This window comes from Saxophila tyrrhenica (genome assembly GCF_035928015.1).
Source record: "Saxophila tyrrhenica strain CCFEE 5935 chromosome Unknown scaffold_4, whole genome shotgun sequence".
In the NCBI taxonomy this organism is placed as follows: Eukaryota; Fungi; Ascomycota; class Dothideomycetes; order Mycosphaerellales; family Extremaceae; genus Saxophila; species Saxophila tyrrhenica.
In genome coordinates this window covers 681,481-708,733 of record NW_027041736.1, presented here as the reverse complement: position 1 = coordinate 708,733, position 27,253 = coordinate 681,481, and the positions used below count along the sequence as shown (strand labels likewise).

The following is a 27,253-nucleotide window of genomic DNA, read 5'->3' as shown; positions in this document are numbered from 1 at the left end:
TTGTTGACTATATTGTGCTTTGTCGCATACCTCACATCACTTTTTCGTCTCGGTCTGGCCCAGTTTCTTTCGATACCATTTTGAATTCGTTGCTTCTTACGACACCCTGCTGGTGATCAGTACACCCTTTGCACCGCAATCTATCATGCATACCAGCAAAACAGCACTCCTTATTGGCGCTCTGGCCTTGAAGGCTACCGCCGCACCTTTCATCACTATCAACTCCGCCTCCCTCCAACCACGTGGCGCCGACATCTTCAAGCTCCACGTATGGAACAACTGCCCATGATCCAAGTCAGTCGCAATCTACGGCGTTACCAGCGATTTCCACATGGTCGCCTACACCGAACCCACCAACATCAAACCAGGCCACCAAAAGATCATCCACGCCCCTTACTACGGCATTGGCCTCCGCCTCTCCGGTCACGCTGAATGGGGCACTGATGGCCAGTGGGTGAACCAAGCGCTTTTCGAGTTCGGCTACAGCGAGTACGCTGGACAGACTGGCACGGCGTACGATGTCAGCATCATGGAAGGCAGCGAGGGCGACATTGGACTCGGTGCGTATCCGATTCCTAATGGCCGGGGCAGCGAGACTTGTCGTTCGCAAAGCTGTTGGCCGTGGTACTGTCCGCTTGACCAGGGCTGGACGAACCCTAATCAGATTGATGATGGGAGTACAGCCGATACCGTCTGTTATCACGGCAAGACCGATTTCAAGATTGTGTGGTGCCCGTAGGTTTGTATGAAGGTTCCTTTTGCTTTCTCATGTTGTCACTCACGTCTATCTGAGCGGCCCTAGGTGGTAGGTACTTGGAAGGCGTTCCTGATCAAGCGAATTCGTCGTGGGTATCATTTCTATTCTATCCGTAACCGCCCAGGTATGATCCAGTAAATATGTACTCCATAGTAATGCTAAGCAAGCTGATTGCTGTGTCCCAAGTATCCTTCGCTATGCTTCAAGAGATCATGTCATCATACCATCTGTCTCTCGCTCGCCTCTCTGCTCATCGCAGTGCGCAACGTCGATGCCGCAGGCGAGCTGGACCTCCTCTCCGGCGACGATGCTTGAGACAACGCTGCCTCCCTCCGCCTGAAGTAGATGGCAATCGCCATGCACACGGCAGACATGAACATGCAGGCGCCGCTCCAGCACTGGACGGTGAGGAAGTTGTTCCCGTAGGCGCTGATGAGGTGACCTGCGATGACCGGTCCTGTCAGAGCAAAGATCGCTGACGATGAGTACATCATGCCGACCCATTGGCCTAGTCGTGACTGTGCTTCTGGGCTGAGGCCAAGGATGTAGGCGACGGATGCTGGTGGGAGGCCAATGACCGCTCCGGAGAAAATGCCGAAGAGGACCACGAAGGCGATGGCCGCTGGTACGGTCTTTGCTGTTGTCCAGAGGCAGAGGACAAGAAGCGAAGCGATGAACGTGACCACGGCGTGGACGTTCAAGGCTCCGAAATGGTCACAGAGATATGCCGAGCTGATCCTGCCCAGTGTCGATGTGGCGTTCATGATGGCGAGGAGATAGTGTGTAGCAAGGGCGCCTTCGTGAGTTTCGACTTGCTCGGTCTGGCCTCGAATGGGCTCGCGAGCGCCCAGGCCTGTAGATGCTGCCCACTCTTCAAGATTGAAGAACACGGCGTAAAAGCCGAAAAAAAGAAAGCAGATAGCGGCTGTGAGGAACATAAAGGGTGTGTTCCGGAAGGCCTGGGTGTCGATAAAGACTCTGTGGTTTCGCCATCGCTCTGGCTTCCTGACGAGGTGCTCCGGGCTGGGTCGAGCGATGAAGATGGCCAGGGCGGACGTGATTGTCGTCAGGGTAGCGACGTAGCGCTGTGCGTCGTTAAAGCCGACAGATTCACGAAGAAAGCGAATCATGACGGGGTAAACCAAGCCGGCGATGCTTGCACCTGACTGAGGAGAATTAGCACGATCGAGGTAGGTTAAATATCGCTGGACTTACAGCAACGATTCCGATAGCCATGCCTTTCCGTGCTCTGAACCAAGTGGCAACGACCTGGGATGAGGAGACGAAGAAGCACGCCATTCCAAGGCCGCTGATGAGACCCTGGGTCAACCATATCAGGCTGTATCTGCCATCTCTCCAACCCGCATCTCCGTTGACGACGCTCAGGCCGAATGATCCAACACTGACGAAGATTGTTCCAACAATGAGTAGATGGCGAATATAGCCGGCGTCAAGAAAGCGACCGACGACTGCTGAGAAGAACAGCACGACGAAGGATTGAGTCGAGCCGACAAGGTTGAGGAGAAGAATGTCCTGGCGAGGTAGGAGGTGTTGCATATAGTAGCTGGCGTAGGTGCCGTAGGCGTTGACCTTGAAGCCGTCAGCAATCTCTCGTGAAGCGAGTCGTGTCGTCTTACCAAGCCCCAGCTATTGAACATGAGAAGGAAGCCTCCGAAGAGACAGGCGTACGGCCTCCATCCTCTAGGCCAGGTGGGTTCGCCTGAGTAGCGGTTTGGCCCTGCTGCGACGGATAGCGATGCAAGACTGTCTCTGCGTCCAAAGTCTGGTCTGGTGGGAGCGGTGGTGGCGGTGGTGGCGGTTGCAACGCTGTCGTTGCGAGGTTCCTCGAGTGACTCTTTCTCTTTCTCTTCCTCCTTCTCATCAAAAGGGCTGCCGAAGTCGATGGTGCGGACAGGTGCCATGGTGGAGCGTGCTGATAACGGGGATTGGGGAAGACGAGGAGAAACTGGAGTAGAAGATACCGAATATGTATGTACTCAAACCCTACCTTTAGTATTCACGGCCGGCTCTCGAAAGAGGACGCCTCCGTATCTTGGTTGAGGGCACAGCGGTCCAGCGCTCGTCATCTCGGCCCACCACGAGCAACGCAAACATGCCCATGCCAAGGGTATGTTGTTTGAGACTCCCATACCAAGAGCGATAACATGCTCAAGCACCACCAGGAGTAGTCCATGTGAGACAGTGAAGAGCGTATAGAGTTAGACAGCGTGTTACCATCACGCCCAGCAGTGGGCCGTCGACAGGCGCCGAGACGCGCTGTAAAAGCAGATGCCCGGGAAATTGGTGAAGATAGCGCTCGAGGAGTGGTAGTCAATGGTGATCGACGCTCGCCAAGTGATTGCACGACCGTGGGACTTCTTTCACGATACATTCTTGCCAAGGGGTGGGCGTGGGAGGATGATGCGTATCGAGCACCCAAGCATGGCTGAGCAAAGGGTGGTGGACCCGGAGGGTCGATGCGTGAATGATAAGACGCGGAAGGCCGTGATGGTGAGGCTGGGCACGCCGTTGTGCGACGCAGGAGTTGTACGCAAGTTCGACACGAGGCTCTTGTGGCGGGACTTCATTCTTTGTCGGCGCCTCTCAAGCCATAGAGAAGCGGAGGGGAGATGGGGAGGAGGACACGTCGTGCACTCTGGGCAGCGGAGTGCCAATTGCTCCAAGTCTTCTTGGCCGGGCTGGAGACGGGGGACCTTACACTTGGGGAAGATGATCCGAAGATTGCGCAGGCACGATCCGTACCGGCAGTCTTCTTCAAGCGTCCCGGGAGTCTTGTCGGCGCCACAACATCTGCCCGCCGTTCTTGTTAGCACGAAACCCTGCCGCACATCATCACGGCGATGCTTCACAGGCCTCGGGACGGTCTTTGAGACGGCTATTGCTGGCGTCAAATGATGACTCTCATTGAAGGTCAGCTACTTTCTCTGCCAAGGAACCCTACCTGGCGGTGTAGCTGCTGTACCGGATTCCGTGTTCCTCAACGCTTCTCACATCGCGGGAGTGCGAACAACCAACCATATCATCAACCAATGCCCTTGCTTTTCCAATCCGATGCTGGAGAATGCAACACCACCCTCCCGCTATGCACGATGTCCGATATCTCAAGCTGCAGGTTCATCCACCTCATCTAGCTCCAACTTGAAGGCTTGGAGCAGCCCCTCGAGATAGCCCGCACGCTCAGCATCCTCCATCCTAATGATACGGACTGCTGCCCACAGAAGGGGGTTCACGGCTTCCTCGTCGCTTGGCAGTGGAGCTGCGTTCATGTAGGTGGGTAGCTCCTGCTTCCAGAGCGCTTCGCCGATAAGGTCGATGGCAAACTGCCCAAGAGCTTTTGATTTGGAGGCCTTGCCCATTCTGAACAGGATCACGATCGGCGGCAGGAGGTGGCCGGCGATGGAGGGGTCTGTCAGATGTGCCTCTGGGTCTGCTCTCGACGACAACTTGAGATTAGCAAGCATGCTAGCTGGTGCTGCAGGCGGTGGCATCGAGTTGTGTGGCGGAGACGCCGAAGCTGCCGGAGCGGGTGCGGGTGCAGACGCCTGAGCAACCGACTTCTGGGCGGTTGTCGGGCGAGCGCTTGATGGTTGCACTTGGTTTGTCCTCACCGGGACAGCTTGCTGAGGTGTTGGTCTATGTGGTACCGCCGCCTGCGGAGCAGGAGCCGACGGCGCTAGAACTTGCTGTGTTGACTCTGGGCCTTGCTTCGATGGTTCTGCGTGGGTGATTGTGACTTGAGCGGTGACATGGTAGGTGGTACTGATGGGTCCGGTGCTGTCGTTGTTCAGACCTTCCGTCGCTCGCAGGCCCTCTTTGGCGTGTGTCGGCACTACCACACTAGCGAGCACAGCAGCAACCTTGCTAGAGATGTCCACCTCCACATCCTTCAACACGACGTGGATCGACTTGCCATCGACTGCTTCTCCGTTACCACTCGATACTTCCTGCTTGGATGGTGTGAACTGTGAACGGCTGCTGTCGTTGTCTGCGTGGGAGAACGAGCGAGGCTCCGATCCATGGTTTCCAGCCACAGAAGACATAGATGTGCCGAAGAGGTCTCGCTCTGCCTGAGGGTCCAGTCTCGTATTCGGGGACTCTACATTGCCACCTGCACTCTTCGGCTCTGTGAGTGAGTCGCGGTGGATTTGTGCATCCTTAATGCTCTCAGCGACCTCCTGCTCTGTATGAGGCGCGTGTCCGACCTGCTGTTGCTGGAACTTTTGGTCGGCCATGCTGTGGCGGGTTGCGCTGCTGAAGTCAGGTGTGTGTTGTACTCATGCTGTTCTGACGATGTGAAGAATGTGACAACGAAGACGAAAGGTGCTTCTAATATGACAGGTTACTTTGATGCGCAAGTGAAGATTTGAGGTTCGTAAGATCACGGCACGTGAAGGGAAGCCGCGAGTCGTTTCCGCAAGGCTGCTCCTTCCTCTTTTGCTCGAAGGTCTTGGCAAGCATGTGAAGAGAGCTCCTGTCTATTCTGACTTCGCTCGCCTTCCTTACTCAACGACACCAAGCAGACAACGTAGCACCAGCTGACCTTATTGCCCGATGAGTCCCCAAGTCCAAGTTATCTAGCCAGCTACCTAGACTAATTGAGACATTGAACCGCCGCCAGACGTGGCCAGCTCGATCTAAACGCTCAGGCGAATCCCCGAAGCTTCAGTGCTAACCTACTCGGACGGTGAGCAATGCAGACAAGAGCCATGGGAGAGCTTGCGGACGAGTTCATTGTAAGCTGACCGTCGTGGTCTGTGTCATACAATATCTACCTACTGGAAAACGCCTCGCTGAATCAAGGCTTCTACCCATGTATCGTCATTACATTATCCCAAGCAAAAGCTCCGTGTTCCAGTGCCACGAGCCGGCGTCTGCACCCATCACTAGGCGCAACGCAAGGAACGGAAGAATGCCGCCCTGCATATGTCGTATCCCATCAAATCCCCTTGATCGCCTGAGTCCTCTCACTCTCCAGCTTCTCCTTATTCCGATCTTTCTCTTCCTTCTTGCAATCCTCCAGCCCCGTGCAGTTATGCGACTCCAACATCCTGTGCTTCCCGCAGAAGTGTCCCTGGCAGAACCCGCAGTCGCCTACGATCCGCTGCGCCGCGTCCTTGCAGTCCTTGAAGTTGCAGCGGATCTTCTTGGGTGCGCCGCCGCGGATGGGCAGGGCCATGTGCACGGTGCTTTCGCGGGTGATGTTGTAGTGTGTCAAGGGTTCGGTGGAGGTGCTGAGGTGCTTGCCGGCGTAGACGAGGCGGAGTTGGGATTCGGGGAGGTTGGTACGGAGGGCGAGGAGGGAGCGGAGGTTGCCGACGGTGGTGGTTTCGGGAATGGTTACTGGGAAGGCTGGGGCGACGTTAGTGAGGGTGGTTTATGATGACACGCTGCGCAGTACTTACTGTCGCCGGCCACGTCCTTGACGAAGATCTGCATGGTCTCGCCGGCTGCCGCGGAAGAGGCACGCGATGACGTGGAGGAGATGGAGGAGGTGGAGCTAGAGCGCTGCATGGTGTCGGAGGTGGTAGTGATATGTCGTGTTAGTGATTGCGGTGTCGCAGGCTAGCTGATGCACTCAGTGGCGATGGTGGTGATGTCCGTCAGTGGATAGATAAGCGGCTGATCGAGGCGCGGCAACGGGACAGTGAGCGGCGGCGGTGGAGCGTACGGTGTGGCAGTCGTGAGGGTGATGAAGATAGAGAGGCTGTTTGTGGAGAGTGTGGTGAAAGAAAGGGTGTTAAGTGGTGTCAGGAGCGCAGGTCGAGTGAATGGAAGCAACCTTGTTGGAAAGCAAGCTTAGACACTCTTGACTGCTGTCACCTGCGCCGACGCCGGGTCTTCGAGTCGCTTCCATCATCAGCCAGCGTTAGAGTTTAGCAGTCGACTAATCGGAGAGCTGCCATGTGGAATAAAGTGTGGCTTGCAGCGGCTGTCCCTTGGCTAGCCCGGTTAACGTCACTCTGTCGTCCACTTCACTTCCGTTTTACTTCATCGCTCACTTCACCATCGAAGTACATGTCCAGAACCGCCTATGCTGTTTGGAGCGGCGGACGTTCAACAACCATTCGGGCGGGTCCACTAGAATGAGCCTTGCGATGGATCTCTTCTCACGAATAGTGACAGACCACCAAGGAGAGCAACATGGCCACCTGGATGCCATCGGGTCCCGGAGAAGACTTCACCATCGGCATCCCGCCAAACTTCCCCGGCTGACCGTTGTCACTGTCAGTTGCTTGAATCATGAGCCCGCAATGACCTCAGACACCACCCCGAGCGCTGCGGGCTGAGCAGTCTCGGCGCCCCGGTATTGAGGAGGGTCTGTGATCATCTTCCGGACGCCAGGCCATGAGTCTTCTCGATGCAAGCTTAAACACTACGACCATGAGCTGGGATTTAAGAGCATCCTTCAGCGCCGCCGACATCCATCTCGACTACATGGCTCCACGTAGAGAGACGTCAGTGTAAGCCTCAGGAGTCATTGATACCTTCCGTACTTCTTTCTACCTGAAACGCATCCGCTTCTCACCACCACTCTTATCTCGTCCCAAAGAAACAGCTCTCATCTAGCGCTACGCCCTGGCAGAAATGCCTCATCTGCGCGACAGCTCAGGGCTCTTTATCGATCGCAGTGAGTTTTTGGAAGCATGAATATGTGCATTCTGCTGAACTGGGCGCCAAAAATGCACCCCAACACCGGTCACGCCCATCGTATCTAGTCGATGGTCCATTGAGACAATGACAAACGGCTTTAATACGTTTGTCGAGCAAAAGAGGATCCGGTCCTGATGCCACGATGCACCGCCATTTGCCTGTACTAGATGTGGCGGCCATGGAAACAGCTAGCATGTGCAGTAAATTTGAGAAGAGGACGTGCCCTCCCGACAGCATGTCCCCCGCCAACACATTTCACCTCTTCTCCCTTACGATCGCCTCTCCGGTTGCTACCACCAACGTTGTGGCTCTACCAGCACACAATGGCGGCCAAACCAGACCGCCCGCCCAACGAGGACATGAACTCCGCCAGCTCCTTGTCAAGTCTCTCCCTATCGTCCATGGACTCCGACAGGCATTACACCTCTCCATCTCCGCCTCCCGACAGCCGCAGACCGATGATGTTCCACCCGGACTACCGCTACCTTCCTCGTAACCTGGAAGACTGGCTTGTGGCGAAGGTAGAGAAGCTGGAGAATGACGCCACCAGTGTTCCTACTGACGCACGATCGATGGTGGACTTCTTCAGAGATATCCAGCACGTCTACTCGTCTGGTGAAACGCAGAGAAGTTGGCATTCCTTTCTCGTCACATTTATGTGGAGCCATCACTTCGATCGGCAGGTTCGACGGACGGACAAGGAGGATATGCGCATGTTGCTAGTTACCTACATCAGGGGGTTCATCGGTCCGGGCGATGGTGTTCGTGAGCTGTACTTCCTAACGCACTTGGCGTTTGTGCTGAGGAACATGACCAAGTTGATCGCGGAGATCTATTCGGAGATGTACAAGATACTGGAGAAGAACGAGATGACTAGGCCGGAAGCTTGGACAGGTTTGGACGACTACGTTGTGGTTGCGCAGCAGGGTGATCAAGCGCAGACGAACGGTGGAGTTCGGACGGATGCTCATGCACAGTCGGACTCTGAGATGCATGCCGACCACGAGACGCAGCGATATGGACCGACCGACCAAGCTGTTTTTATCCAGCAGTCGTTCCAGGCTCGCCAAGACGTTACAAGTCAACGATCCGTCCAACCGCAGCAACTTCCAGCAGAACAGCGGTACGGAGAAAATTTTGCACTGGCTCAGAAGTACGCACAGCTACAGCGTTTCGAACAAACCCAGCGGCACGCAGCACTCCAACAGCACGTCCAAGGCCAACACTACGCCAGTCCATAGCCGTACGTCCCTGTGCAGCAGAGTCCCCATACACCAAAACAACCCCAGACACCGCAGCAGCTTCGAGCACCGCAGAACCCTCAGACGCCTCAAAATCAACGGTCTCAAAAGCAGCAAGACGTTACGCCTTCGACGCAGCAAGTCGCTTCTCCCAACGGTTTCCACGACGGCGAAGGTGACATCCTCTCCGTCGGCTGTCCCAAGGCTGCTACGGATGCGGAGAAGGCGTGGTGGAGGTGGCAGAGCTTCCAGTTTTCTCTGCAGGCACTGCAAGCGCGCAAGGCTCAGATACAGGCTAGTCTCAGTCCTTAGGCGCAAGTAAGAAGGAAAGTAGATGGTCGTGAGTTGTAAATGAGATCTGTTCGGTTTGGCATGATGGACGAGCGACAGGCGAGCTACGCGGCGTCTGTTCCGGAGGTACGGAATTGCATGCACTGCATGTACTAGAAGGAAACGTGTTGAGTCATTGTACATCGGCAGAGGCCCAGCATCATCGCTACACAAACAAATCAACTGGAAACGTTTACTACGCTCAATTCCACTTCCCTTCTACAGTCCTCTCGACATGGCCTTCACCACGAATTAGCCTGTAGACTTTACTATCCATCCATTCTTTTAAGCACCGCCAGCCCATCATTCGCCCACACCACCATCCACCCCAATCATCGCCCCCCAACCATCCCCTCCCCAATCCTCCCCCTCTCCTCAGCACCAAAACACGCCCTCCCCTGCCTCAACGCCTCAATCAACACCTCGACACTACTCGCCTTGAAATCCGGCGCTGAGCGAAGCTTATCCAGGTCATTGGAGAATTCCTTCGTGGCTTGGCGGAGGTAGAAGTCTTCGAAGGCTTGCTCTGGGCTCAAAGACTTTTGTTGGGGTGGTGGTGGTGGGGGTGAATTCTCTGGGTTTTGGGGAGCTGTGGGAGGAGAGGTGGCATTGGTCGCGGTTTGGTCGGGCTGTTGCTTGGTTGTATCGGTGGGCACCGCTGGGGTTCTGGCTGGGCTTTGGGGTGGCGAGTCGTTGTCGGAGGAGGATGAGTCGGAGGAGACTGCGACTATTAGATTGGGGTCTACAATACTGTGGAAGGACGCTTACCTTCAGTGCGCGCCTTTCTGTTTCGCTTGCGCTTCTTCTCGGCCTTTTGCGCCGCCATTCTGTCGATACGTTCTTAGTGGAAGTGAGCATGTGAAGTCGAAACAGACTTTGAAGCAGGTCTTGGCACAAAATTGAGGCGAATGCAATGGCAGTCAATACATCGCTGCTGCTCGTCTGGCGACGGCAGCTGAATGGCATTCCAACTACCCTACACCCACCCACCGTGTCCAACATACACCCGATCCAGCCTCCCGCACTACTCAACTTCCACTCTCAAAACTCTCACACCCCTACTCTCCACCTTGCCCCTCAAAGCCTCCAACACCTTCCCCCTCGCCTCCCGCTTAACCCTAAACGCCTCAACCTCCTCAACCCCCACATCCATAAAACTCCTCATGCCCGGCGTCCCCCTGCCGGGCGTCCCTCTCCCAGGCGTGCCTCTCCTAGCAGCAGCGGGAGATCCATAAGCCGACGCTCTGAGCTGCGAACTCCTCAGCCCAGCCGACGGAGACCGTGATAGACGAGTCGCTTTCATGCCCGCGATGAGCTCGTCTTCGTAATTCCCAGCTGGCTTGAGCGCACCCGGCCCACCGAGCTTCCGGATCTGCGATTCGAGCACATCAATGTCGCCGCTCTTCTGCATGACCATCTGCGTCATCTTCCTGATCGTCTTCTCCACAGCCTCGACGGTCGGGACGCCGCTGCCGCTGCGGCCGTCAGTGCCTTGAGCAGATGGGATGGAGGCGAGTTCGGCGCGGAGAATGCTGAGTTGTTCTTCGGCTTTGGCGAGCAGTTTCTGTACGGATGAGACTTCTTGTCGCAGCTCTGACTGCATCGTCTGCGCTTCCATTGGTAGAGGCGCGGCGTGCTGTTGCGCGAGCTGCTCGGGGTCTTTGCGGGCCATGACGTGCTTTCTCACGTCGGCGCTTTTCGTGCGGAGCTTGCTTACGCCGCTTTCCTCTTCTCTCAGAGTCCCGATGGCACCGCGGACGTCAGTGAGTCTGCCGTCTTCCAGCTGTCTCTCCACACCATCGACGATGTCAGCCAGCTCGTTGACTTCGCCAAGCACCCAGTCCTCTTCGTTCTCGAGGTCGAGCCTATTCTTAGGCTCGTCGCCTGAGCCGTGAAGGCTACCCTCTATGAACTCCTTCATGCTTCTCGCGTTCAGACCGAGCGTATCGATCATGGAGTTGATGTCTCTGTACACCCGCTCCATCTGTCCTAACAACCCTGTCTTGTCGTCTGCACTAGCGACGTAGTCTTGATGAGCTAGGAACGCTGGAACGTCTTGCGTAGGTTCGAGCGGTGCAGCAAGAATAGCTTTTATGCGATCCGCTTCCTCATCTTCAAGTTCACCAGGCTCCGGCTCCGCGGGCTTTGGGGACGAAGTTGGCCTCTGTTGGCTCTGCGCAAGTTGAGCGGCAGGTACAGCAATGCGCTGAGATGGTTGCGCGGACGCTTGGGATGTCGTACGAGACTGTGAAGGCCGGAACATTTGAGAGGAGGATGATTGCCGACTGCCGGCTGGCTGTGGCGGTGGCCTGCTCTGCTGCTGAGAGCCAAAGCTGGGCATGGGCCTCAGCGGACTGGTAGTCGAACGCTGAGGGCTCGGGCTCCTGGGCGACTCTGGCCCTTTCCTCTGCGGCGGCGCAAACATGATCGGCGCTTGAGGCATCCCAGCAGGCGTGTAGGACTCCTTCCGCTCGGTAGCAGGGGTGTAAGATACCTTCTTCTCCGTAGCAGGCGTAGTCGAGTCAGTAGGCTGAGCATCTTTCCTCTTGGGACTGGCTGGCGTGATTCGAGCTTGGAAGGCGGACAAGCCAGCCTGGTCATCAACCTTCCGCGCCCCCTCTTCACCACCACTCTCCTCGTCCTCTTCATCACCTTCATCCTCCTCGTCTTCGCTCCCTTCCTCGCCTTCGCCATCCTCTTCATCACCCTCATCCTCTTCGTCGCTCCAGTCACCATCATCCGGCGGCCCTTCCGGCTCAGCGTCCGACTTCACACCCTCAGAGAACGTCTCCTTCCCCAGATCGATCGGTGGCGAGCCTGCCAACGACTCATCAGGACCCTGGTCTTCGGGCTTGATGGGATCAGCCTCGCTTGGTTGCTCTTCCTTCGTTTTGGATTTGCCCATGAGTCCTTCGAATCCAGGTGGAACCGGAGCTGGCTGTGCACCAGGCTTGGGCTTCCATGTAGTAGGATCGGGCGGTAGAGGCGCATCATCTGACGGCGGAGGGGAAGCCTTCTTCTCTTCTTGCTTCGGCGCCACAGCCGGGATCTCGCTCAGCTTAGGCTCTTCCTCCGTACCGGGTTCTTTTTTGATCGCGGGCTGAGCTGGGGTCGACCTACCAAACAGCCCACCCGTGCCTTCAGAGTTTGAGGATGTCTTGCTGGCTTCACCAAGAGCATTCCCAAAGTTGCTGCCAAACAAGCCTGCACCAGGATTGCTTGGTTTGGGAAGGTCGTCCTTCGCGCTTCCGTCGCCTTTGAAAGTGCTGCCCAGCTTGAAGCCGCCAGACCCGAGCCCGAACGGACTCTTGTTCTCGTTCTGAGTGGGTGGCTTAGCCGTGGATGCGGTGGCTGATGTGTGGTCATCGCCCATGCTCTCCTCCCTGCTGGCGGGCACGGAAGGCTTGCCGAACGTACCGCTGGCCGCACTTGGCGTTGGCGAGCCAAAGTAAGATGGCTGGCTCTGCACACCAAAGTTCGTGCTGCTTGAGCCGAAGCTGGTATTGTTGCCAAAGGAGACGGTAGATCCCGATGGCTCCGCCGATAGGCTGGGTCTGGCCGCAGAAGCGAACGGCGACGCTGTGTTGTTGCCTCCGCCAAATGCTGCAAATCCAGACGACGACGATGCAGGCTTTCCACCAAGGTTCAGGAACGGGCTTTGGTTGGAAGCATTTCCGCCGAACACGCCACCGCCGCTGGCCGAGGGTGTTTGCTGAGGTGTTGATGATTGCGGTGTGCCCCAAACAGAAGTCTTGCTTCCTCCAGCCCCGCTTGGCTGTCCAAAGCTGCTTGTCTGGCCGAAAGCTGGCTTTCCGAAGGCAGAGCCTCCAGCAGCTCCAGTGGCGATCGAGCTGGCTCCTGCCCATGGTGACTGACGGTTGCCCATTGTAGAAGTCCCACCGAAAGCTGGTGTGCTAGGTGTGCCGAACGAGGACTGCCCAAAGGCGGGTTTCTGAGCTGGAGTCATTGAAGAAGGTTGACCGAAAGCGGGCGTCTGCGAAGATGCGGATGATGGTCGGCCGAACGCAGATGTCTGCGAAGGCGTGGATGTTGGTTGACCGAACGTAGATGTCTGTGAGGGTGTCGATGAAGTCTGTCCGAACGCCGGTGGCTGCGAAGGTGTTTTGGAGGTAGCACCAAACGTACCACCGAACGGCGATGTTGTAGAAGGAGGTGGCATGCTAGACGCCGCTGATTGAGCCTGCGGCTGCTGCGGCTTCTGCTCACCGAGTGATCGCGGCCCACCAGCAACGATCATGTCCGGGTAGGTAATGCTCTGCCGCACCGCCTCGTTGTAGATGATCCACCACATGCTCAACTGGCCTTCGTTGTTGAGCACGTAGAGCGCGGGAAGCGGCACAGGAGATTCATCGATCATGTCATCGTTCGGGATTGGTTGAGTGATTTTCTCCTTGGCGCTCAGATCGATGGCCATACCAATGGGAGTGGTGTCGGCGTTATTGATCATGGGCATTGCGGCGCGTCGCTGGTCGGAGGCCTTCGTCTCGGCCCAGGTGTCGGTCAAGGGGTCGTCGGGATTAAGTGGCACCTTACTACGTGTGAACATGCCAATGTCGGAGCTGGCAGTATTCGACACGACCAGTAGCTCCGTCAGATTGCCCCATTCCCTCAACCGCTGTATGAAGTGATGTGCTGGCTTACGGTCCAGGTAGGAGAAGCAAGGGTCGGTGAGTGTGCTGAAGGTCCATGACTGGTTTTGCTTGTTGCGGTGGGCGAGATGGTACAGCGAGTCGTCGTTGGCGCCAGCATCGGGAGGGTTGATTGGAGTGTGGATGATGAGGAAGTCGTCCGTTTCTAGCCAGAAGATCGAAGTTATCGGCAAGGCGGTCGAAGACGGATCCTTTAGCGTTTCCAGCTGCGGCGGCTGAGGTATCCGTGCCTTGATCGCGCCCTGCCGGTCGATCTGCGCAGCTGTCCCGTCTGCAAGACCTGCAATAATCTGCTTTCCCAAGCGCGACCAGCAGGCGCACGAGACATTGTCGTGGAGAATGCTGCTGCCGTTCGATGCTGCCACCAATTTTCTCTCCTTCAGATCTGCCAGCAACAGCTTGCCGTTCGTCGTCACGACTCCAAAAAATCCGCTCAAATCTGATGCTGGATTGGGGTTTGGTACCAGCTGCCTCACGCTCTCGCCCTCCGTGGCCAATTCAAAGGCCGTGGTGGTGTTTCCATTCGCCAAAGCATTCGTGTCGTACACAGCCAACCCTCCTCCCTGCTCCGCCGCAACCACCAGACAGCTCTCATCGCTAGAGAACGACACCTGCGATGCCCTCTGTAACTGTATCGTCGCTTGCGGGGTGAACGACTTCACTCCCTGTGAGGCCGCCTCATGTAGAAAGGTGTGCCGCAGACTGTCCGTAGTAGCGACAACAACAGCTTCAGGTCCGGCAGCCGCAATGAGTCCTTTTCGCGGGGCGACGCTCAGTAGGGAAGAGGTAGTGGGTGGAAGGTTGTCGGCCGGCCATGCTGAAGGCAGTAGTTGGACTCGGTCCTCGCTAGAAGCTGTCCTGAAGCCGATATGCTCGGTCTCGATGTCGCGTAGTTCAGACCCTGCTTGCGCTCCCCCTCCGCCGCCACCACCGCTCAAGTCCATATTGGTGTCGGTCCTGCGCTCATGCGGTCTTAGAATGTTTCAAAGTTTTAGTCGTGATCCTTGCGCTGCTTTCCTCCGTTGATCAAATTATGATTGGAGCGATGTTGCCGGTGTCGCAGTCGAATCGAATGGTCGGCGTGCGCTTTAAGGAGGTCGAGAAGAGAGATCAGGCAGTGGTAGGCAACTCGAAGAGCTCGTGAAGTTCATTGAAGTTCACGCGCCGAAGGCCCGGTTAAACTTCGGCGATGTGTCGCGTTTCTTTGGAGAGAGCTTGGGGCAAGGCGACGACCTCACTACGTACACCTTCACCACCACAACGTCGACCACTCCTCCATCTCCACCAAGATCACCACCGGACATTCGACACCCCATCTAACACCCCCCTATACTCCTCCCATCACCACCACCATGCCCGGCTTCGACTTCTCCAACCACAATCGCAACCTCGCCCTCCACTCCCGCGGCGTCCCCCTCCCTAAAGCCACATCCACCGGCACCACCATCGTCGGCTGCCTCTACGACGGCGGCGTCGTCATCGCCGCCGACACCCGCGCCACCTCCGGCCCCATCGTCGCCGACAAGAACTGCGAGAAACTGCACTACATCAGCCCGCAGATCTGGTGCGCTGGAGCAGGCACGGCCGCAGACACCGAATTCACCACCGCGCTCATCTCGTCCAACCTCGAGCTCCATGCGTTATCGACGGGCAGGAAGCCGCGGGTGGTGACGGTGATGACGATGCTGAAGCAGCACCTCTTCCGGTACCAAGGGCACATTGGCGCGTACCTCGTCGTAGCGGGCTGTGATCCCACGGGCGCACACCTCTTCACCGTCCACGCGCACGGCAGCACCGACAAGCTGCCCTACGTCACGATGGGATCCGGCTCGCTGGCGGCGATGAGCGTCTTCGAGACGCAATGGAAGAACAGCATGACCCGCGACGAAGCCGTTGCGCTCTGCGCCCAAGCCATCCAAGCCGGTATCTTCAACGACTTGGGGTCTGGAAGCAACGTGGACGTGTGTGTGATTACGAAGGAGAAGACGGAGTTGTTGCGGAACTACATCACACCGAACGTGCGGGAGCAGAAGATGAGGAATTATAAGTTTGCGAAGGGGACGACGGCGGTCTTGGATCAGAAGGTCATTACGAAGGAGGAGATTAGCAAGTACGTGACGGTGCAGGATATCGGGGATGGAGAGACCGGGGTGGGGGAGAAGATGGAGGTGGATAGCTGAGGAGTCAACATCAAGCAAGAAAGAAGGAAGGCGTTTGTGGAGCGTGATCCGGTATGTACCATAGACGCGGCCGATGACATGGCTGCGAGGAGCATAGCGTGGGTGTATCAAGAGCATCAACCATACCCTCACCGAAACAACAGGCAACTCACCGTTCACGCGCAGTAGCTGTTCGCTCGACCTTAGATTAAACCCGACACTTGCAATGCTTCTAGCATGACAGGAAGCCGACATACGATCAAATGCTGTGTTACAGACTCCACTACAGACTCCGTAGCGATTACCACCCGTGCCTCGTACCCGACTCCATGTCCCGTCAAACAGTCTGCAACGCAGTCACCCCTCTCATCCGCTGCTCATCAATACCACCCCGATCCCGTGTCGACCCGAAAGCTTGCGATGAGCCCGGCCTCTCAGCAACCATAGTGTGGTTCCGATCCAGCGCCGTGCCGTTATGAGCACTGATACCGGCATCCGCCGCGTCAGAACTAGCATAGCGCACAATAGCAAGGCTGTGTTCTTTCGTCAAACGTGATTCACCTTCATTTGCGGGAAGAGGCAAGGGTCTGCGTCATACCCTACGGTATGCCCGTTGATATCTACGGGAACGTAGATCTTGGCGTGGTCGTCTGGGTCTTGCGCTTGGAGCTTCTGGAGGAGGAATCTGCTCAGGACGCGCTGTGATTCCTGGGTTGATGCTGTCGGGAGGCCGCTGAGGACTATCAAGGCTTCGTCGCGCTGAGAAGTGTCCATCGTCTCTAAGGGAAGGAAACGGGTCCGTGGTCGCAGAGGCGGTATAGATGGAGATGAGCAGTTTCTGTTGCGTTCGTGTTTCCGTGCTTCTCGACCTGGTCTACCGTCTCTAGTACCGGTGCTAGAGCCTTGAACACAATGCGGATAGTCATGATTCCGTCTAATGGTATGACTCCTCAGATGACTCCAAGCATCTGCCGACCTCTGCCGTAAAGCTTTACTCCTCACGACCCCAGCACCAAAACTATAACAGTTGCTGACAGCCCTGATCCTGGTCGACAATGGTATTAGGGCAGGTATGGCACGATCTACAAGCACTTCTGTCTCGATCTACAAGCTCATGGTTGTTTTGCTTCGTCCTCTGCTCTCTCACTGGATCTGTTCATCACTCTCCTCACTAATTTTCGCCCTAACTGCAGCAAAGCAGCGGCTCCACATGCGAGCTGGTTTGAGTTTACGAAGACCCTCGCATTCGCAGATGCGGTCGCCGATCGTTGTGGGAAGGAGGCAGGAGCAAAGGCCGCAGTAGCAAAGTGTAGTGTTTCCATCCAAAGGCTAACGCTTCGTGCTTGTGTGCCGGCACCAACACCAGACAAGGGTAACGGTAGCAGGCCCGAGACATGAGTATCGAAGGACCATGCAGCTCATCGGAATGGTGGGAGACTCAAGCGGCCGGGCGAGCTGGTTCGTAACTTAGCATATGGGAAGTTACTTGCAGTCCGCATCAAAGGCGAGCGCATTCGCCGTCTGCTTCCTCAACCACCGCGACTACACATCGTCAGCGAGAACCCACAAGCCGTCGTAAGACATTCCTCCGTATACATCGTACCATTCTGACCCCATCCATAGCCCTTCAACATGAAGCTCACCATTCTCACCATCGGACTGGCAGCCTACCTCACAGGCAGCCTACCTCACAGGCGCCGCCAACGCCATCGCAGTCGTGCAATGCAACGACACCCTCGTGGATGGAGAAAACTGCCGTTCGGAGTGTGGATGCGGCTGTACGCAGCCGCCTCTGCCGATTAATCTCAACTGCAATGGTGGCTCCAACTGCAACAATGTGATGGGGTGTTTGACCAATTGTTTCTGTGTTTCGGAGTAAGGGCTGCAATCAATTAGGCTGGTTTGGATGAGGGCTCGAGGGCGACGCTGGGAAGGATGAAGTTGATGGATGATGTGTTGCTGTGGCTAACGGAGAAGCCTGCCTGGCTGACTGCAAATGCTGTCGTTATCTTGGAATGGATGTCAGCAGAAGTGGCGGTGCAAGTTGTTGTTGGACCTTGTCTTCGCTCACCGCGGTTTCGTCACTGACATCCCAGAAAGCAGACGTGGTGTTCGTCAGTCGATTCCACAAACCCTCACCTCCATCACCACGCATCCCCCGACACGCACCCACCACGCCAAAACTCCACCTCCACAAGCCTACACCTCTTCCCACCGGCCTATTCAGCCCTCCCCAATACCCCTCAAGAAGAACTCCCTCCCCACCTGATCGTCCCCGTTCCCAACCCACTCCGCAAAAACCCTCGCCTGCTTCCTCCGGACCTCCTTCTTCTCCACCAACTTCATCCCCTTCTCAGTGGTGGGCAAAGGAATTTTATGCAAGTTCAGCAGATGTCGTACCACGGTCTCTCGCGCGGACGCAGGCGGCACGGTGCAGCTGGGCACCGGGCAGCGATGTTGGTTCTTGTGGGTGTGCTCGCTGTTGACGTGCTTGGTAAGCCCGCCCTTGGTGGCGAAGGTTTTCGGACAGCTTGTCCAGTCGCAGACGTGGCTTTTCTCGGTGGTGCAATCCGGGCGTCGGCGAGGTCGTGGTTTCGGTTTGGCTTTGGTGTTCGCTGAGTCCTTGGTCGAGGATATGGCTTTTCCACGGGTAGCTCGTTTCCGCTGGTTGGTGGGCGGTGGCGAGGCGTACGGTGCGTTGAAGTCATCATCATCATCATCATCATCTTCTTCTTCTTCGTCCTGCTGGTCGGCATCCTCATCGAAATCTTCATCATCTTCGGCCTCATCTTCGTCAAAGCTGTAGTCGTCAATATGTCCATCTTCTCCATCCTCCTCGTCTTCATCGTCCACCGACTCCACAGCATACAACAGCGCTCCAACAACACCTCCGTCAACATCCTCCCGTCCCTTCTTCTCCACCCGCTCAGCAGCCCCAGAAGTAACTGCCGCTCCCCGCCCAAACACCCTATCCCTCCTCAACTCCACCAGCGCCAACAAAGCCTCATACTCATCAGCCGAAACCAGTCTTGACAACACGTTTTGGCTTTGCTCTGCCATTCCTCCTCCAGATTAAGAAAGCAGTAAGCGTACGGTCGGTTGGTGTGGCGATAGAGCAAAAACACCTGGTGCGTATGTGGGTGTAGTGCAAGGAGGATACATGGTAGGTGCAAGCGGCCAGCGGAGCCATCATATAGGACGCCGCGACACATCTTCTAGAGCTGCACAGATAACTCGTGGGTCGTCAGAGGGTTCCAGTGGTGCCTGGGACGTAACAATGTCTTTGTTGCGTAAGACGCCCGGAGAAGGATTCACGGGAAGGTCCTAGAATCAGAATCAGCAGTATGAATCCACCAGTACCAGCAGGCTGTAAGAAAGGAGAGGCATAGTTGAAGGCGAACATATCTTGTCATTCGAGCGGAACATTACATAGTAGCCGGCCATTCGTAATCAACACGCACCACATAATGCCCCTCTCCTTCCCTGTCCGCGCTCCAAAAATGTTTTATACGCTTCCTTTCTTTCTACCAGATCAAGCTCCCTCCCAATGCTCACATTCGACGCTGCAGCTGCGACGATGGACGGTGCTGGTGTCTTGTGTCGTGAATGAAAGTGTCGTGAGGTCGCTGGCCGGACTGATCGTGCACCTTCTGAAGGAGTGAAGAAGGTGTAATCAACGTGTCGTGTTTCGAGCCGTGTTGTTGCGCTCAGGGTTGTTGTAGTTTGGATTGACTCGTCAAGAGGCAGAGGCAAGCACCACGCTTGACGATCATCTTGTTGGGACGGCAAGATGAGAGTCCTGTCGTTCGTCGTATACTGAGATAGGGGATGTGCAAAGTGTCGTGGTAGAACCCACAAGGCTCGGATAAGTTGAGAAGGTAGTGGAAGAGGTCGTTCCAGTATCGGTCGTGAGAGAAGGGTGTTCCGGAGCATAAGAACCGGGGATGGTCGTCACTCGTACACAAACAGCACTCGGCCAGTGGGGCCGGTCCACGAGCGGCGCGCCGGCCAGCCTGCTGTCACAAAACTCCGCCAACGCCTGGTAAAAAGTCATGATGTAGTGAGCCAGGCGCTCACTTTGGCGTGCTATGCCTGAGCAGCAGGTGGGCCTGCAGGCTGCTGCTGAGGCGGCCGCTGCTGATAGCCGCCCTGCCTTGGTGGGCCTTGGAAGCCGTTCTGATTCTGGTCGCGAGGCGGCCCACGGAACCCTCCCCCACCTCTGTGTCCTCCTCTGCCGCGCGGGTAGCCTCCTGTGCGGTTCGCGGGGTTCTGGAGGTCTTGGCCATTGCCTTGCTGACGACCCTGCTGCGACTGCTGTCCGCGCTGTTGCGGTGCAGAGCTGATCGGTCGTGGGATGTTCTCGGGGGTGTCGTACACATACAGCTTCTTGTCGATAGAGGCTGGAATGGGCTGGATTTCGGTACCCAATTCTTGCTCGATCTTGTACAAGTTGAATCGGTCTTCCCAGTTGATCAGATTGATGGCCAGACCCAGATGACCAAAGCGACCAGAGCGGCCGATGCGGTGGAGGTAGGTCTCAGCGTTCTTGGGGAAATCGAAGTTGATCACAACATTGACGGCTTGGATGTCGATACCACGGGTGAGGAGGTCTGAGCATACGAGGTTGCGCATCGCACCGTTGCGGAAGTCGTGGAAGACTCTGTTGCGGTGCTGTTGCAGCATCTTTGCGTGCGAGTAGAAGCAGGAGTAGCCAAGTTCTGTGATCTTCTTGGCGAGAAGCTCCACTCGTGTTGTGCTGTTACAGAAGATGATGGACTGGTTGATCTGCAGTCTGCTGAACAGGGTGTTGAGGCAGTGCACCTTCTGCTTCTCCTCCACGAAGGCGTAGTATTGCGTTATACCTCGAAGCGTGAGCTCGTCCATCAGATTGATCTCATGTGGATCCCGCATGTGCTTGTCCTTGAAAGACTTGACGACAATGGGAAACGTGGCAGAGAACAGCATGACCTGCCGATCCTTCGGGTGGAACTGGAGAAGCTGCTCAATTGTGACAGTGAACTCGGGCGACAGAAGCTTGTCAGCCTCGTCCATGACGAAGGTTTGCGCAGATGAGAGATCGGCCACGCCTTTCGAGGCGAGATCGAGAATGCGACCAGGTGTGCCCACAATGATGTGTACGGTGTCGCTCAGCCGTATGATGTCGTCCTTGAGACCAGTGCCTCCGGTTGTGACCATGACGTTGATGCCGAGGTGCTTGCCGAGTGTCTTACATACTTGAGATGTCTGCAGCGCCAGCTCTCGTGTCGGTACTAACAGAAGTGCTTGGGTTTTCTCCAGCTTGGGGTTGATGCGCTCGAGTGTGGGTATGACGAAGGCAGCAGTCTTGCCAGTGCCGTTCTTCGCTCGCGCCAGCACGTCTCTGCCCGTGAGCGCTACTGGGATGGTCTCTTCCTGGATTGGTGACGGCTTCTCAAACCCTGCTTCGAATATGCCCATCAACAATTCCCTCTTCAAGTAGAAGTCCTCGAACTCCAGGCCTTTCGTCGCTGTGACGTCCTCCGTTTGTTGTCTGCCATCTTTTGCGGGTTGCTTCAGCCCACTCCTCCAGTCGTTGTTTGTGCTGCCATCGGTGAGAGTGGTCCCCTCGAGCTTACTCGCAAGCTCGGAGGCCATGATGTGTGTTTTGCGGGGCTCTGGGCGCCTTCAGGTGTTGCGGTTGGGGAGGTGTTGTAGTAATGGTGCACGCGGTCGTGTGACAGATATCGAGGGTTATAGAAGGTGGTCGAAGCGCAGCTCTCTTATAGGTCTCCAATAATGTGTTGACTCAAGCACGATTCAGCTGACTTCAGCCTCCTGACGCGCTGCGCAAGCGAAAGTCGTGTGCTCGGGCGAGTAGGAATGAGGTGGGAGTGCTTTCGAGATCGAGTGTGCTAAGGAGCAGGTCTGATCAGTGGGTGAGTCTTTGTTCTCTCTTGATATGACGACAGCGACACGGCTTTCAAGAGAACTGGAGGTTCGCTTGTGGCGGTTCTGGCAGACTGCGCGAGGGCAAGAGGTTGTTGTGAAGTGGAGTGAAGTGAAGCTCAGTCTGCCTGTGTTTCTTGAAGCCAATGCCGCATACCAAGGAAACCGTTGGACTGAGGCATCCATGCAGCAGCTTCACGACCTCATCTGCTCATGTCTGTCCTGTTGACGAAGTATTCGGCATTTTGCGTGCACATTACTTAGTCCAACTTATTTCTCATTTAATTTCACAGAGTTTCTGTACATTCACCTGGTCCATCGATCGAACACAACACCAACTGCAGCATAGACGCCGACCAGGGAGGAAACGGTGGACCTTGTGTAACCTCTCCTGCATACAAGAGATATCGACATTCCTTTCTTTCTCCCTCCTTTTGCTCACTCCTCCTTCATCATGCAACGAACTGTGCGACTCCAACGCGCTGTCCAGAACTCCACTCGCTACAGCCGTATCGGATACGCCACACGCAGACCAACAATGGACCTCTACCAGTGGCGAGATACGCCCCTCTTCTCCCGCTTCGGCGGGATGATCGACAAAAGTACCGGACGACAGGTATACTTTGGAGACACGATGTACCGCACGCTCTCTACCGCCACTCGGTTCACAGCCGACAAGTCGCAACGATCAGCCACGGGCGCCATCTGGGCAATCATCGGCCTCAACACTCTTGTCTTCGGAGCATGGCAGTACGCCAAAGCAACTCAAGACGCAGGCCTCGTTCAAAAGCTCCAAGAGAACTTCACGATCAGCCTACAAGGCTGGCGACAAGGCCGCGTCTGGACAGCCCTCACCTCCGCCTTCTCCCACAACTGGCTCCCGCACTTCTTCTTCAACATGTTCGCCTTCTATTCCTTCGGCAGCGCCCTGGCGTTCATCCCGGGCATTGGAGCTGCCCACATAGTACCATTATGTGTGGGTAGTGCGTTGGTGGGCTCGGCCTCTTTCCTCTATGATGCATACCAGAGATCACCACCGCAGAAACAAGGAGGACGCATGTCTTCCTACATGCCGGTAGAGACGTATCGATCTGGCCTCGGAGCATCGGGGATGGTCATGGGGGTCGGTGCAACCGCGGCGTGTCTTATGCCTTTCCTGCCGACGAACATCATGTTCATCCCGATCGCGATTCCGCTGTGGGCTACGACGTTGCTGTTCGTTGGGGTCGACACATATTTCTTGCATTCGAACTCGCCGGTTGGACATTCGGCGCATCTGGGTGGGGCTATCTTCGGAGCGATGTACTACTTCGCGTACCTACGGCGGTTCGGTGGAGTCTGGCAGATGTTGCGAAGGGGAAGGAGGGGATGAAGGATGTTTTCAGGCGATCTGGGTTGCAGACATGGAGAACGAAAAGGCATGTGTCAAAATGATTGAAACCGGGCAAGACTGTTCCTCGAGCAAACTGTGGAGCCCCAGAGGCATCAGCAAGAATCCAGAACGTCTCCGGACCTTTCTCCTTACGTCACTCATCTTCTGTCACATGCACTTTTCGCATGAACTTTCACATGGTCTGACAGCACTCTTTACTACATCCGTCTCGCGATCGTGCGCACGAGCCCTGAGCCTCAAACTACGTGGCCTTCATACCTCCACTATCTCCTTCCTGCCGACTCAACTCAACCAAGGTTGGCACAACGATACCACACCTGCAGTGTCACCTCACCAGTCGTACATCATCACGACATCCACAGCCGTCCGTACGCTCACCACAGAGCTGCTCCAGATCCACGATGGCGACTATCGCGGCGGCGAGCAATATGTCGTCAGCACCGCCAGCGGACACGAGTCGGCTTCCTTCATTGCGAATTCCAGCCAAGCAAACTACTCCCACGACCAACACTCAGAACAGCAGACTCCTTGGGTTGCCGCCTGACATTCGCAACATGATCTACAAGTTCTTGCTTCCAGAGTCGCGAAGGTGCGACATCTTCTGCCATCCCTACCCCCATGAGCCGAGGGAGTTCTGTTACCAGTACAACTACAGCTGGGATGGTCGGTCGCTCAGACCAGCACTCACCTGCCGACAGCTGCACCAGGAGCATGCCAAGGTCTGGTACGGTCATTTCGAATTCGAGCTCGTAATCCCGGCCTCTGCCATGCGATGGCGTAAGGAAATCGGCACCAACAGGCAACATCTCCGCAGGCTCCGCGTACCCTTCACTCCGGTCTCTAACTATCTTTCGCAAGTCATGGTGCCGCTATTGCAGGACGCTGTCGTTTTGCAGTCGCTCGAGCTGAAGAATTCATGGGGCATCGAAAATTCGCCAGTTAAAATGGCGCAGGACCTCTTGCCTCTACTCAAAGTTTTCTTGCAATCGATGCGTCACCGAGGACGCGGCGGATGGGGAGGGTGTGAGGGTCATTGGGCGGAGGGAGCAAGATCGCCTCAGGTCCCCCTGCAGGCACCAGGTATCTCGGTACACACGCCTGACAAGCGATGCGCTTCAAGTTGAGCTGGTGGTTTCGTCTGCATGGCGGGTTCAAACGAAAAAGTTGTTCGGACGGGCATCTAGGAGTTATGGAAGGGCCACGGCACTTTGCTAGTAATTTAAGTGGACTACCATGAATTGAAATTGATCTGAAAGCACTCAGTATCGTCGATTCTCAGATCCTCATATGCATAGTTGCTGACCATGCACATCGAATGTGTGCTCAAGCGGTGGCTTGCCGAGCATAGCAGATTTATCGTCCAACTTGAGCACACCGTCCGTCTCATACGTTCTAAGACTCCTCGCGTTCCCGTGCTCGCCGTCCGTCGCAACGCTCCCCACCCGCATGCTTATGGTAGTCGCACCCACGAAGACCCTCTGGCTCCTGCGACTCGGTGTCTCTAAACCTCCTCGACTTGCGCTCCCCCATCAACTTAGCTGCAAGCTCAACCGGGAACTGTGGAGGCCAGTCGACACCGAACATGTGCTCCGCCTCGGATTCCGCAATGTACATGTCCACCACCAGCTTCCTCAACAGCGAACCCTCGTTTGTGCCGTGGTAGATGACGTTGATGGCGTGAGGGCCGGGCTGATAACACAGGCCTCCGTTGTCCGGGACCAAAGACATCACGACGAAGGTGTCGAGGACCGCATTCTTGAATGCCTCGTTCTGGTACTTGTCGCCTAGGAAGTACGCTTTCGCGAGCGGGACGTAGGCTGGGTATTGACTGTGGTTGAAGGTGTCGATGTCGATTCTGGTGCTCGTCTTCGGCAGCTGGCCCGTGTACGCGAAGTGGAGGAGTAGCTGGAAAGATGGCATGTCTTGCTCCTCAACGTGTATCATCGTCTTGGGTCCGTTGTCGAAGAGGCCATAAGGACGCAGCTTGTTGGCGAGCACTGGGGATGCCTTGATGATTGCTGCGCGGTGCACGATGACTCTCTTATCATCGGGGCTGATGCTGAGGGTGACGATGTCGTCGGAAAGCCTGCAAATGGTTAGACGTGAGGAATAATGCGCGAATTGGCAGTCACTTACTCCAGAAATGGTGCTGGTTGGCCTACCTGCTCCATGACATCGATCCTGTTTGCTGTGTTGTGTATGAGTGGTTCGTCGCAAATAGAGGTTGGTGTTAATTGAGAAGGCAGATGAGGGCGTGGCTTGGCCATCATATGTCAGTGAAGGAGTGAGACGGCTTGGCAATCATGTGAATATGATTCTCACATGTGATGCCTAGAGCTGCAGTGAAGCCTGTCTCTTCCCGACCCACTCGTCCACAATCAACCTCGCCACGTTCTTCCCCATCAACGCATTCGTCTCCATCGTAGAAATAAAGCTGTCCATGCCACTCGTATACCACAGCCCATCACCAAGCTTGATCTTCTCGAAAGTCACTCGTGGAAACTCATAGGGATAGCTATCCCATAGCTTCCTAAACATCCACGAGATGTCTTTCTCGCTGATATCATCGTCGCTGTCACCTTCTGGCTGCTGGAAGCCAAGCATGCCCGACAAGAATTTGCTGTTCGGCGGCTCGGACGAGAAGATCTTGTAAATGTACTCTTGCCCGTTTGTTTCCGGATTGACAGCAGGATCGAGAAGGGAGATGCTGAAGAATCCAGGGCTACCGACGCCATCTGGACCATCCTTGGGCTCTTCGTCGCTCGGTAGGACGGTCAGAATGATTTTCGGCACGGGTTTCTCGGATGAGAGGTTGAAGAATGCTGGGGACAGCAGATGCGGCGACGTCAACAGGGTGACGTGGAGCTGAACGTATGGGATCTCGTCAATGTCAAAGTCGCCTCTCAGGTTTGCGAACTGTAAGGGCGTTGCGATGACGACCTCGTCGAAGGTCCCACCGTGTATCGGATCGTCGCTGTCGGTGCTTTGAGTGTCTACTGTGAGCGAGCCAGACTCGGCAGGTGGATGAATTCCAGTGACTGCGTTATCGAGGTACAGTTTGGCATTTGATGCTTCGATCATGCGGTCAAACATTTGCCAGTTACCACCGTGGACGGCATGCGCGTCTTCTGCCGCCATGCAGACCATTGCTTCGAGGCCGTGGATGTAACGCACGTTCGTGGCGTAGTTGACACGGGTAGAGGCCGATATGATGTCCTTGACGAACGCTCCGGTGATGTCGTTCTCGGCCAGATACTGTTCGCCGGTAGCAGCAGTAACAGCGAGCAGTCCCAAGTCGTGAGCGACCTCCGTAAGCGATTCAAAGGGGAAGACCGGCGCATCGTACATCTCCAGGAATTTGCCAACGACAGTTCGCATCAATCTCATCGTCCGGATTGGAGCGGTTCCATACTTCCACAAGAGCTTTGCCGTGTCCCACCAGCCGTAGTTGCCCTCCTGCACAAAGACAAACTCCTGGCCATCCCAGACAGCTAGGGCAGCGCCTGGAACTCCTGCGCTTGATTCTTGTCGGGTAGATAGGTTGAACGTTTCGACGGCATAGTTCAGGATCTTGTTGACTTTGACGAAGATGCTTCCACCGAGCTCAACAGGTTTCGTCGGGTCGTCCCAGGCATTGACTGTGGTCGTCCGGCCTCCGACATAGGAGTTGCGCTCGAAGATGGAGATGTTTATTGGTATGTTGGCTGCTGTGGCGTATTGGGAGAGATGGTAGGCTGTTGATGCGCCGCCTGCTCCAGCACCTTCGACACAGTGAGCATGCTGTTGCAGTTGTTTGTCTTGGAGCTCTCACCAACGATCGCAACTTGCTTTACATTGCCTGCACGCTCGTTGAAGGCGACGTCATCATCAAAGATGATTTGCTCGCCGAAACCGTTTTGCTCGTCGACAGCTCGCACACCACAGCAGCTGGCGAGCACGACTGGTATGCAATGTATGAGTCTCATACTGATCTAGGAGAACCTACGAAGTGCAACACTGTACAGACGAAGGGTTTGCAGGAACGTGAGATCTTTAACGAGCTGAGACAAGCCAACTACTCGCTAGCAACGGAGCGCCCGGCGTATCTTGGTGTTCATCGGAATGGA

The 27,253-nt window shown here is 55.9% G+C and overlaps 14 protein-coding genes across 14 annotated transcripts; 4 read left to right on the top strand and 10 right to left on the bottom strand.

The window, feature by feature from the left end:
* Positions 1–145: 145 nt before the first annotated feature.
* Positions 146–739, top strand: LTR77_002935 (uncharacterized protein; the record flags this gene model as incomplete). Its single annotated transcript, XM_064800194.1, has 2 exons — positions 146–268; positions 296–739. The coding sequence occupies 2 exons, from the start codon at positions 146–148 to the stop codon at positions 737–739; spliced, it is 567 nt and encodes a 188-aa protein (XP_064661533.1).
* Positions 740–975: 236 nt separating this feature from the next.
* LTR77_002934 (uncharacterized protein) lies at positions 976–2,679 on the bottom strand (the record flags this gene model as incomplete). The annotated part of the gene is made up of 3 exons (XM_064800193.1): positions 976–1,923; positions 1,973–2,347; positions 2,395–2,679. 3 exons carry the CDS (start codon positions 2,677–2,679, stop codon positions 976–978), a joined length of 1,608 nt encoding a protein of 535 aa, XP_064661532.1.
* Positions 2,680–3,879: 1,200 nt separating this feature from the next.
* Positions 3,880–5,010, bottom strand: LTR77_002933 (uncharacterized protein; the record flags this gene model as incomplete). Its single annotated transcript, XM_064800192.1, has 1 exon — positions 3,880–5,010. The coding sequence occupies one exon, from the start codon at positions 5,008–5,010 to the stop codon at positions 3,880–3,882; it is 1,131 nt and encodes a 376-aa protein (XP_064661531.1).
* Positions 5,011–5,714: 704 nt separating this feature from the next.
* LTR77_002932 (uncharacterized protein) lies at positions 5,715–6,289 on the bottom strand (the record flags this gene model as incomplete). The annotated part of the gene is made up of 2 exons (XM_064800191.1): positions 5,715–6,127; positions 6,181–6,289. The coding sequence occupies 2 exons, from the start codon at positions 6,287–6,289 to the stop codon at positions 5,715–5,717; spliced, it is 522 nt and encodes a 173-aa protein (XP_064661530.1).
* A 1,463-nt stretch (positions 6,290–7,752) lies between these two features.
* LTR77_002931 (uncharacterized protein) lies at positions 7,753–8,982 on the top strand (the record flags this gene model as incomplete). Its single annotated transcript, XM_064800190.1, is given in 3 exon segments — positions 7,753–8,582; positions 8,599–8,662; positions 8,719–8,982. The coding sequence occupies 3 exon segments, from the start codon at positions 7,753–7,755 to the stop codon at positions 8,980–8,982; spliced, it is 1,158 nt and encodes a 385-aa protein (XP_064661529.1).
* A 350-nt stretch (positions 8,983–9,332) lies between these two features.
* LTR77_002930 (uncharacterized protein) lies at positions 9,333–9,826 on the bottom strand (the record flags this gene model as incomplete). The annotated part of the gene is made up of 2 exons (XM_064800189.1): positions 9,333–9,721; positions 9,769–9,826. 2 exons carry the CDS (start codon positions 9,824–9,826, stop codon positions 9,333–9,335), a joined length of 447 nt encoding a protein of 148 aa, XP_064661528.1.
* Positions 9,827–10,024: 198 nt separating this feature from the next.
* On the bottom strand, positions 10,025–14,614 carry LTR77_002929 (uncharacterized protein; the record flags this gene model as incomplete). Its single annotated transcript, XM_064800188.1, has 1 exon — positions 10,025–14,614. One exon carries the CDS (start codon positions 14,612–14,614, stop codon positions 10,025–10,027), a length of 4,590 nt encoding a protein of 1,529 aa, XP_064661527.1.
* A 128-nt stretch (positions 14,615–14,742) lies between these two features.
* On the top strand, positions 14,743–15,850 carry PUP1 (proteasome core particle subunit beta 2; the record flags this gene model as incomplete). Its single annotated transcript, XM_064800187.1, has 2 exons — positions 14,743–14,790; positions 14,960–15,850. The coding sequence occupies 2 exons, from the start codon at positions 14,743–14,745 to the stop codon at positions 15,848–15,850; spliced, it is 939 nt and encodes a 312-aa protein (XP_064661526.1).
* A 316-nt stretch (positions 15,851–16,166) lies between these two features.
* PRT1_2 (Translation initiation factor 3 subunit b) lies at positions 16,167–16,603 on the bottom strand (the record flags this gene model as incomplete). The annotated part of the gene is made up of 2 exons (XM_064800186.1): positions 16,167–16,362; positions 16,428–16,603. 2 exons carry the CDS (start codon positions 16,601–16,603, stop codon positions 16,167–16,169), a joined length of 372 nt encoding a protein of 123 aa, XP_064661525.1.
* A 1,449-nt stretch (positions 16,604–18,052) lies between these two features.
* LTR77_002926 (uncharacterized protein) lies at positions 18,053–18,889 on the bottom strand (the record flags this gene model as incomplete). The annotated part of the gene is made up of 1 exon (XM_064800185.1): positions 18,053–18,889. One exon carries the CDS (start codon positions 18,887–18,889, stop codon positions 18,053–18,055), a length of 837 nt encoding a protein of 278 aa, XP_064661524.1.
* A 1,026-nt stretch (positions 18,890–19,915) lies between these two features.
* DHH1 (DExD/H-box ATP-dependent RNA helicase dhh1) lies at positions 19,916–21,463 on the bottom strand (the record flags this gene model as incomplete). Its single annotated transcript, XM_064800184.1, has 1 exon — positions 19,916–21,463. One exon carries the CDS (start codon positions 21,461–21,463, stop codon positions 19,916–19,918), a length of 1,548 nt encoding a protein of 515 aa, XP_064661523.1.
* Positions 21,464–22,208: 745 nt separating this feature from the next.
* Positions 22,209–23,691, top strand: LTR77_002924 (uncharacterized protein; the record flags this gene model as incomplete). Its single annotated transcript, XM_064800183.1, has 2 exons — positions 22,209–23,090; positions 23,140–23,691. The coding sequence occupies 2 exons, from the start codon at positions 22,209–22,211 to the stop codon at positions 23,689–23,691; spliced, it is 1,434 nt and encodes a 477-aa protein (XP_064661522.1).
* Positions 23,692–24,539: 848 nt separating this feature from the next.
* LTR77_002923 (uncharacterized protein) lies at positions 24,540–25,318 on the bottom strand (the record flags this gene model as incomplete). Its single annotated transcript, XM_064800182.1, has 2 exons — positions 24,540–25,233; positions 25,284–25,318. 2 exons carry the CDS (start codon positions 25,316–25,318, stop codon positions 24,540–24,542), a joined length of 729 nt encoding a protein of 242 aa, XP_064661521.1.
* Positions 25,319–25,478: 160 nt separating this feature from the next.
* LTR77_002922 (uncharacterized protein) lies at positions 25,479–27,112 on the bottom strand (the record flags this gene model as incomplete). Its single annotated transcript, XM_064800181.1, has 2 exons — positions 25,479–26,908; positions 26,959–27,112. The coding sequence occupies 2 exons, from the start codon at positions 27,110–27,112 to the stop codon at positions 25,479–25,481; spliced, it is 1,584 nt and encodes a 527-aa protein (XP_064661520.1).
* Positions 27,113–27,253: the final 141 nt, after the last annotated feature.